The sequence below is a fragment of the Hipposideros armiger genome, unplaced genomic scaffold, assembly GCF_001890085.2.
Source record: "Hipposideros armiger isolate ML-2016 unplaced genomic scaffold, ASM189008v1 scaffold_157, whole genome shotgun sequence".
Lineage (NCBI taxonomy): Eukaryota > Metazoa > Chordata > Mammalia > Chiroptera > Hipposideridae > Hipposideros > Hipposideros armiger.
In genome coordinates, this window is record NW_017731507.1 from 2,835,728 (window position 1) to 2,846,296 (window position 10,569).

At 50.8% G+C, this 10,569-nt stretch overlaps 1 protein-coding gene across 1 annotated transcript in view; it reads right to left on the reverse strand.

The window, feature by feature from the left end:
• Positions 1-10,569, reverse strand: part of TG (thyroglobulin) — a 256,235-nt gene that overhangs the window by 160,438 nt on the left and 85,228 nt on the right. The window contains 3 exon segments of the mRNA XM_019651274.1: positions 3,644-3,655; positions 4,363-4,443; positions 5,860-5,925. Of these exon segments, the coding sequence (XP_019506819.1) occupies positions 3,644-3,655; positions 4,363-4,443; positions 5,860-5,925 (159 nt within the window).

A 10,569-nucleotide genomic window follows, 5' to 3' on the forward strand; every position in this document is an offset into this window, starting at 1 on the left:
CACACACACACACACACACACACACACACACAAATACACACACATTTTTAGGCTATGAGTAGCCACAGCAAGTCTAGAGTCAGTAGGACTGGGAGTCTGGTCAGGCAGGGAAGGTTCAGAAGGTCCCCAAACATCCTAAACATTATGTAGTTGCAAAACCTTAGAGGAAACTGTGGGAGCCACCTAGTTCAACTCGTCACCCAAGGCAGGGCTTTTTCCCATGATGCCTCTGGAGTCCCACCAGCCATGTCTGTGCCGACCACAGCAGCCCACCCCATCTTTCGGAAGTTGTGGAGTCAAATCTGCCTGAAATGTGAACCGCTGATGCTCCTTCTGTCTTCTGAAACCACGTGGAAGCCCTACCTCCCTCCCAAATGGCAGCCTTCGTCTGTGAAGACAGCTTTCAGCTCCGCTCAGCCACACCCTTGCACGTTCCAGCTTGACCATGCCCCAGTCTTCCCTGTGTCTCCATAACGGGGAGCCTCCTGGGCGCCTCACCACCCAGGGATGGAAGTCCGAGCTTTCTTTTGGCTCAGGCCCTACCCACATCCTGAGCCTCGTCTCCAGCTGCCTGAACTCACACTCCAGAAGCACGCAAACGCTGGTCATCGCAGCTGGCTACCCCAGGACCACTGCCTGCGCTCACCTGCATTTACACCCTTCTTCCTCGCCAACCTAGTCCTCCTGTGCTTTGGGGACCAGTGCTGTTCCCTCTCCCTCTGAGGCTCTGTGGCTCTCTAAGTGGGGTTCTCCAGTGCTGAGAGACCCAGCACCCCAGACTGGGGGTGGGGGATATTTCTGCATCTCTGAAGGGCTCTGTCTTTCGAGAGGGGCTTACACTGGGGACATGAAGCAAATCGTGGCAAGGAGCGGGGGCACGTTTACAATGTCCCTTAGCTCTGGCTTAAGGGGCATCACATCCCACATACACCCTCACTTGGCCTTGGAGCTGCCTGACCAGCACAAACCTCCAAAGAGGATAAAAGCTTTACTCACGAGCATCTGCCAGGACCAGAAGTTTAGTGCTGGCAGAGCACCCCCGGCTCCAAGTCACTGCCCGCTCCTGCAGGCTGCTGCAGCCCTGTGGGTTCCTGCATCTCACGTGGTTGTGTAACAGCCGGTTAGCATACTTTTCTCCGTCCTGAACCCGGCCTGGCACAGTGTAGGAGAGCTCAGACTACCTCCTACCACAGCAGAGTGAGGGACTGAAAACGGCACCGCACGCCTAACGGCACACCTGAAGCTCCTTGAATCACACTGCCCTCGGAGCCTATGCACAGTTGTTCCCTTACCTGGAACACCTGTTCCCAAGTGTCCCCCTGGAAACGCCCAGTGGATCCTGGTAGGCTCCTCGGAGGAGCCTTTCCTGACACCTGCAGGTTGCCTTGCGTCCTCCGTCCCCTGTGTCCCCACTGCCTTGGACACCTACCCCCTTAAAGCCTTTGCCACTTGTCCTGCGTGGCTGGCATGTGGGAATCCCTGGTCTGTGAATGTCCTGTAAATGGCACCGCGTGCATGCTCCAAATAGGCCTGGTGGGCAGGAGGCAGAATACTGCAGCCAGTCGGTATTCCTGGTTCACATGCCACCGTGGGAAGACTTTGTTTTCTCCTCACTCTCCCAAAACTTTGCGCTTCCCCTGAAGGCAAGGAGGCCAACATGGGGCTCGCCAGATGGGAGGCTATTCTTGTTATTGGCTCCAACACTCAGGCTAACGACAGTAACCCGAAGCAGAAAGGGGAACGCTCCTCACTGGGCTTTGAATCCGAGAGGCCATTCTCGAGGCCACCGGGCCACCGGGGAGCCCCGGGAAGTGAGCTGCAGACAAGCCACCGGCCCCATCTCAGAGGACTGGATCAAAGCGTTCCTCCTGCGGGGCGTTATCTTCCTACCACCAGGAATGTAATCAGCTGAGAAAGGGGAAACTGAGCTGAGCTTTGTCTATTCACCTTGAATCCCTCCAAAGTCTTGGGCAAGGGCCCGGCTCCCCTTCTGGTGGGGGGAGGAAAGGGGGGGTTCCTTCCTCTGGGAGTCATGTGATAGTTCTGTAGATTGTAGATGTGGCCTTGGCACGGTGTATAATGATGGGTTTCACAAAATGTTCTCAACTGTCCTGAAATCATTCCCACCGACATTGTCATGAGTGGTATGACTACCCCTCAGAGGCACTGTTGAGCCCGGGGGTCCCAAACGCCCTCGGCCTAGCGGGGGCCGGCAGGAGTGCAGGTTGCAGGGTGTGGACCAAGGCAAACAGGAGAGCCATGCCCTGATGGACGCAGCAGCAAAACAGCTCAGAGGAGGGTTGGTCGCCAGGAAGCGTTTCCCGTTTTTCTCTACAGAAGCTAAAAATCTGAATTTTTATATAAAATTTATGAATTTTAAAAAGTATTGGCTCAGTTTAAAGAAAAAAAGTCTACACTGCCAATCAAACCAAACCCACCTGCTCTGTCAGCCGGCGGAGGGGTCCATCCCCAGGACTGCACTCGGGAGCCCACACTTGCGGGAGCAGCTGGTGTTCTAGATGACCCCAGGCTTTGGAGTCAGCTGGCCACGGTTTGAACCCTGGCACTGCTGCTTACTTAGTGCGGGGCGGGCGTAAACGGGTGTGCTGAGGCACGCAAAGCCTCACATTTCTCATCAGCAAGACGAGGATAAGGACATGGACCAACACGCTTGTCATAACGTTTGCAGGATGACGCTCATAAAGTACCAAATGGCACCCAGGAGACTTGAGAGTGGGGCTTGTTGTTTCCTGCCCCCTCCCTGGGGAGTTTCAAACTCACCCTCGTGTCAGCTGGAAAGTGATGGCGGCAGAAGGTAAACTTGGATGCTAGCCATGCGCTTGGCTCATTGCCAAGGAAGAACTAATCCCCCAATTTGCTGATGTGGACAAAGACCAGAAAGGTGAGGGCCGGGTCGCTGTGCAGAAGGAATCCAGCCAAATGCTTGATGAGAACAAGGAGGGGACATCTCCTGAGCCCACTCACCACCCACCACCCTGCTGGTGAAACTGAAGCTTCCAGTGGAAAACTTCTGACAGTGCAGAAGGCATCATGGCTAAGAGCGTTTGCACAGGAACATGTCCTGTGACTCTAGTTTCAAACCCAAGCTGGGACCTACTATCTGACCGGCAATACCGGATGAGACATGGGATGGGGACAAAACCTCACGGAAGGCTTGCTACGAGTCACACTTGGTGCTGGGATCATTATCGCCAATGCCACCAATGCCAACTTCTGAGTGCCACTGCAATTTACAGAACCACGTCCTCTAATTCCCACAATCACCCTGTCTTAGGGATGGGTACTGCTTCACTCTCATTCATCAATAAGGAAACTGAGGCTCAGAGAAGGTGGCTCAGGGTGGCACAGGCAGTTAGAGGCAGAGTTAGGGTTTGAACCCGGCTCTCTGGACCTCAGACCCTGCACTCTACACCAGGACACCACCCTCAAGCCCCACAACTCCATGAAAGCAGAGTGAAGCCGTAACTGCCAAGCAGCAGCTCATGTGGGATGCACCCCACTTTGGGTGGTTTATGTACAGTATTTCACCTGATCTGCACAAGAGCCCCAGGAGAAAGTACCATGGCGGGGGGTGGGGGGGGGAGCATCTGTTAAGTACCAGGCAATGCACCAGGCATCTTACCTGGCATGTCATCTGTAACAGAAGAGGACAGCAAGGTGTGTTCTACACCTGAGGAATCGAGGCTCTAAGCAGGTCAGAAAGTCCGATGGCCATGCAGTTAGTAGGACGGGACTCAAGCTCAAGCTTATCTGCTGCACAATGAGGTGCTTCTCCCATCAGGCCATGCTGTCTCCCCGGGGCCAGCGGACCAACCTGCCTCCCGTCTCCTTTTCTCTTCTCTTCCCCTTCCTCCTCCTCCTCTCTCCCACCCCCCGAGTTTTAGCTCCACCTAAGGCTGGGGATGGAGACACCCCAGGCATCACGTACATTCTACCCCTGTATGGATTCATATCTTTACCGCATAAAACAACTCCCTCTCAAAAGGCTCTCACTGACATCTCATGGTTAAACAATTCCAGAATATTTACATTTTGCTTACACTCTTCGGAGTTTCATATTTGAAGCCACTGACCTCAGTCAGGTGAACCTCTTTTTCTAATAGGTTTTTTTTTTTTTTTTGCTGGTTTTATTATGACGGTTTTCCTTTCCAGGAGCAGTGATGACTTTGCAACAAATTCACCTTACTCTCCCACAATTGCCCCTGTGAGGGGCTGTTTATACCTATGAAGTAGGTAACTGGGTTCGAAGCTTAGAGGGGAGTCTGTGGCTACTGAACAGCATTGCCATCTGGTCTCCACAGCCAGATACCCGAGTTTATAAAAAGGTTTTGGGGTTGGTACCTGATTCCGTTGGAGAAGCTGGCCTTGGGTCCGTGTCTCTTCTGCATCCCATAGACTCAGACCGGGTGTTCATGTCGGAATCTAGGGGAAGAAAAAGGGTTGTTGTTTCCATGTTGGGGAGGTCCACAAAATGGTAACGACCATGAGGGAGATCCCTCATGGCCCACAGCCCGGTGCCCAGGACAAGATCTGGAAAAGTCCAGAGCCACGGGTCAGCACTCTTTGGCTCTCATGGAATGTCAGCCAGCAATAGTATCAGAACTATCATTGTCCTCGATATTGAAATCAGTAACATTTGTAAAGCCCTTTAAAGTTGACGAAATATGTTCATAAACATTGGTCTTTACCACACTCTGGGAAGGTAAAAACCGTGACTCAGAACATGAGGTGATAGAGTAAATCAATCGGAATTCGAGAAAATGAAGTTAAATGTCCAAGGTGGGAACAGGTCTTCCATGAAAGCACAGTGAGCCGATGGAGAGAATGGGGTATGAGACAGGTCTTTGGGGTGCTTCCGTTTAGTGTCACAAATTCCTGGGGAGAAGCAGTTCCTTATTTTTGCTTTTATTTTTTTTACCAGCTGGCACCTTATTTACCAGACACATCTGATAACTGGGAAGCACTGGACTTGGAACCAGTGTGAGGGCCCTGCTCCCAGGACCTCCTGTCCATGCCCTGTGCTCTTTCATACTATGTCACAGACATAGAAACAAGTCACCTGTCCTATGTTTAGGGGACTGGAGGTCGGTAAGGAGGGATCATGGGAGGAGGAGGGAAGTGACACAGAGGCCAGGGATCTTTCCTCAGGCCTCTCACTTGGCACCAATGGCCGTGACGTGTCATGGTCCACTGCTTGTCTGCTCCCTGCGGAGGCTGGAGCTCTTACAGGTCAAGGCTATGCCTCACCCACCGCTCGCATCCCACATTACTCAGACGCATCCCAAACGCCTTTCACAGTCCCTGGTCTGAGTAGGCCCTTGGTCAACGCTCAGTAAATGCAAAGGAGGACAAACAAAGCAGGAAGGAGACGCCAAACCTACACTTACCTGAGCCTCCCATTTTGCCCCCAACCTGCTCTAGACGCGTCCACAGTAGCAGGAGTCCACGGCACCACCCACACCTGGGGGCCTGTCCCCTCACCCTGACCTTAGGGAGAGGCACCTGTGACCGAGTCCCCTAGGAGAAATGCCTCCCATAGTCAGCAGCCTCAGAGCTCCCATCCTAGTAACAAGGGCAGCCTGTGGTCAGTGAACATAATCTCATAGGAACCAGGGCTTCCTTCTTCCATCCTTTCTTGGATTTCCATGCTTTTCATTTTTCTTTCAGACTTTGGTATCTTATCTGATGAGCGTTGAGCCCTTCTATTTCATACAGAGCGCAAACTTGGAAAGAAAATACCGTTCTCTCTCTGGGAAGCAGAGTGCCCTGTGAGTGGGAGGTGCAGCCAGACAGTCTCCTGTAATGGGTATCCTGCTCACCCTCCACCATAGAGCTTACCTTTCCAGAGATAAACCTGCTGGAAACTGGTAAAGGTGTCCGGAGTTCCTTCCAGGGATATCATACCTGCAAAGGAAGAGGTTTATTTCTATGAGCTTGAGTGTGCTTTCTCTCAGCGGGACCCACCATGACCACAACCCCCACACTGGCCCCTCCTGGGCCTTAGAACTATTTCCCACATGAGGTATACCCCTAAAAGCCTCTCGAAGCTCTCTTCTAGCTCCCTGGGACAAAACCAGAGCTAGTCAGACCCCCGGTGTCTTGCTCAAGCCACCAAAGAAATGACTGTAGTGAACGTGTGACAAGGAGAATCACTTAAGGAACTGGAGATTAGCTTACAGACGCACAAAGCTCCTAAGAGGCTCAAGTATCTTGCTAATTTTCCATGTCACTTAAGTCCCCTGAGACTCTTGCCCTCATCGGCCAATGGGGATGGGAATTGTGAAGATGGGAATAATTTACATATATTGTCTTCTGCTATATTTTATATGTATCCTATTATTGGTAGCTGCAATCATTTACTGTATTACTAATATTATTAAATTTTCCTTTCTGCCAAACTACACTCCCCTGGACATCGCTCGGGATGAGACTGGATTTGCCACACTATTTCTTCATGATCAAGATTGCCTCTGTTCAGGCCTAAGATCCTACCAACCCCCACTGCGATCTGAAAGGCAGAGAAAAGAGCTCAGAAAGCACAGATTCTGGAGGCAAACAACCCACAGGCACTGCAGGAGAGAGCTGGCTCACAACTTGAGACATCAAGAAATGGCCACACCTTGCTTTTCGTTATGATGAAGAGTCATGTGTTATGCTAGCCAATTAGTCTCACCAGCCATGGCCATTTAACCAACACTACAATAAGCACCTTCCAGGCATTGTCTAATTTCAACCTCATAAGTAGGGATTTTTGTCCCTCATTTCCAGGTGGAGATAAAAATCCAAAGAGTTTAATGCCAGAATTCCAATCCCATCTGTTCGGCTCCATAACCCTGCTTTAACCACCACACTAAGGAGAAGATACTACCTTTTAGAATTCTGTCCATCCCAAATGACAAACATTTGTAAAGGTTCTTGTGTTTAGAGAGGCGTTTCAGGAGGTTGAAGAGGTTCAGTTAGACACTGAACTATTTGGAAAACTCAGCTATTAAACTAACGAGTCCCCACCACAAACATGGCTGCGCTCTGTGCCACTCGGCGGGAGTCAAAAATAATTAGCTGTGTTTCCATTGGATTTTGCATCTGAAATGGGAATCAACACCGATGCTAGAACTTCTCAGGCTGCCCAGTATTGGGATCAGACGTTTCCTGAAAGGACCCACTCCTAATTCTCATAGCCCTCTTCAGATGGTGGAAGTCATTTATAAAAATGTGGGGAAGTGAAAACCTATCATGTCTGGGAAACCTACTCTTGGAAGTTTGGGGACTCATTGTACCCGTGAGAGAGGAAACCACACCACATATTCCTGTGACACCAGCACAGAGCAGGGGTCATCTGCTCAGTTTGTGTTCTGTTTTCATCATCTCCTCCTGATAACTTTGCTTGTGATGTAGGGCAGGCTAGGGGACTTGGAGCCTTGTCACAAGGGAAAGTAGAGAGTTAATTTTTAAAATCTTTTTATCCCCAAAGCTATTTGGTATATTGACTCTTTCAATATATAGAATAAGTAGATGTATTTGGGGTAACATAGGTGGAAAGTATATACAACTTTCAAAATAGTTTAGGCTGTGTATTATAATTCTTATTTAGCCTGTAGAAGTTGGAGAAATGACATCTTACTTCTAGGGCGCTTGATTGCTCTCAAATCTAAGACTAGAACCAACAACCACTTTGAGACATGGTTGACCTTGGGATAATACTGAGCATTAGATTATGGGTTTTCAATCAATATTAGTTCACCTCCCCATTCTTGCCCCTTCCCAAGAATAATTATCCTTTAGGGAATTCCAAGGGAAGGGTCTTCACCACTCAGTTGCCCCCATTTCTGACTTGGGTGAGTTGGTGAGCTGTTCACATTGTCTGAACATCTTGATTTTGTCTGGTATGTGTGACCTGCTTCACGCAGAGTGAAAAAGAAAATCATCTGTGCCCTCCATCGCCTGGAGAAAAGCATGTGCTCCACACAGATGCACATAGGTATCAGGATATATTTGGGCCCAGGATGCACTAAACTGTGGCAGCAACCAGCCCTTCTTATACACGCTCTGTCCTTCTCAAGGCAATGCAGTCCTTTGCCCCCCACCTGGAAAATATGGTGAGCCTTAACCTCATCCTTGGTTTTTGGTCATTTCTGCACAATCCAACGCAATGGAATTCAGTTAAACTCGGCATATAAATGTTGAGCCTCTTGGTATCCAGGTCACCTGCCCAGCCTCTACAGAGACTACTGTGTCCTGAGAAGCATCTTTGTGCATCACAAGGACGTCATCCCCCCCTCGTGATTTTAATTGTTAAAATGATGGCCACGTCTCCTTAGGAACGCAGAGAGAACACTGAGGTAAAAGAAACGGCAATGCCCTTTGTCTTTATCTTCGTCTTTATCGTCCATCCCCATGTGCATATCCGCACTCGCTTCCTTCCATGCTTTTAAATCAGTGAGTGGTGCCATGGTCTTCCTGGCCACCCGCTGCTCAGAGCCATGCCTGACTCCTCCCCCTGCATCAGTCTCCTCATCCAATCAGGCTATTCCCTAAGCCAGCCTTAAACCGACTCCCTCCCCTGACCCCGCCCTATCAGCCCAGCCTCTCACACCTGACTTTCACTGACCCCCTGGCTCCCTCCCATTCCCTCAGCCACACGGCTCCAGCTCCGGGGCAGTAAACCTACCTCCAGTCCTGGGAGATCTACCACAGATTCCAGAAGTCACTCCCCTGACCAGCCTCGCGCCCTGCTCTGTCTCCAAGGTCACATCAGATGCTTGCTTTCAGGCCTCTGCGTCATGGCATGGGTTCTTTCTCTCTGCCTACGACCCGTTCCCCCTTCCACTTGGTTAACCTCTACTCATTCTTTAAGCATCGCAGTCTGCACCCCTTCCTCCTGGAAGCTTCCCTGAACCCTCTGTCTGGTTACCTGCCCCACCTCTGGATTTGCACAGCACTGAATAAACACCTCTGTCCTTAACCTCACACTCCACAGTCATTGATCAGCTCCTTGAATGTACTAGAGCTTCCTGACATGGGGAACTGTGACTTATTCCTCTTGCTATCACCCACACTTAGCATAATCCCTGTGGAGAACCGGTGTTCAGCACATAAATAAATGCAAGTCAGGATGAATGAGGAAAACACAGCAGTCCATGATACTCTGAGCCCACCGAGTAAACACACAGCCTCATCTGCCCACATACATCCGCTGGCCCCCAGATTGGTTTTCCTCATGGAGACAGACTTCTGAGTCTTCACTCCATTGCCCCCTCAAAACTCCCCCCATTCAATCCTATTGAGTGAGAAGGTAATGGAACCCAGGCAAACATTACTCCTCCTCTTCCCTGCTAAACAATAATATTTTAAAGTAAATGGTTCTGCCTGTCCAGACATCTGTTCCATTTCTTCCACGACAGCTGGGTTAGAACATCCTGTTACACAAACAGGCCTCCGACTCCGGCTCCTGACCGTTGTCTCGTAACCAAGGCTGCAGGCACACGCACACATTTAGGACTATTGGAGTTTGGCACGGAGTCCGCTTCTGGAGGGTTACTATGTGCTGTGTGGTCTTTATTCACCTCAGAACACTTCTGCAGAGGCCCTGTGTGTATCTGGGGGGTTCGCTGGCACCCACATCGTGAGTGGGCAGGACCCTAGACCGGACAGCCCGGGGTTCAGAGCCCACCTTTTCCTGGCTGCCTTCTCCTGCTTGTCTCACTTCCCCCATGCTCTGCTTGCTGTCCTTGCCTTTCCCAAATCAACAACACTCCTGAATCCTTGTGTCAGGCTCTGCTTGGTGCTAAGCACACGGGAACACACCATCAAGGATAGCTATTGGAGAGAACGAATGGGGTCACTCCATGTATAGGTGCGTATCTACTCCATGTGCATCTGGTGACAGTGGGCACCACGGATGCCTTGTCTCCAGCTAGCTCCCAGCACCCCGAGATAATGGCACTCACTGATACAAACCAGACGCCTGGGAGGGAAGCACAGGCATCGGGCTGAGCCTTGCCGTTGCTCAATGACACGAAGCCTCCGCAATTCAGAGCGAACCCAGGAGCATGTCTGCCAAGGCCTGCTTTTCCCATCACATTTTAAGTCCCTACGGGCAGGAAGGGACACTTAATCTGCCTGGTTTTCATTCATTTGCACTTCAAGACACGGTCAGAAATGAGGCATTGGCAGCCCCAGAGCTTTCAAAGCCTTTTGTTATTAGAAATAGGATGACGGAACCTAGTGGTTGAAAACACGCACAGAAGCCCACTGAAATCTGGGGGGTGCAGACCCTGAGAGGACATCTCTCTTTGGGCCTGTGCCGCCCCCAGCATGAAGGTCAAACAGAAACGGACGGAAGAGGGAGCCCAACACTTCCGCCTCGCGGCTCGTCTGCTCCCCACATCCGACCCCCAGTGTTCCCGGCCCTTTGTCCTTATCTCCCCTCGGCCCTTAAACTCCTGGATTAGAATGAGCTGCTAGCTCTAGCCTCAAATTTGAAACATCGTGAATATAACTCAGGCTACCTGACTCCCCCATCAAACGACAGCCTTCTTAAAGCTTTGC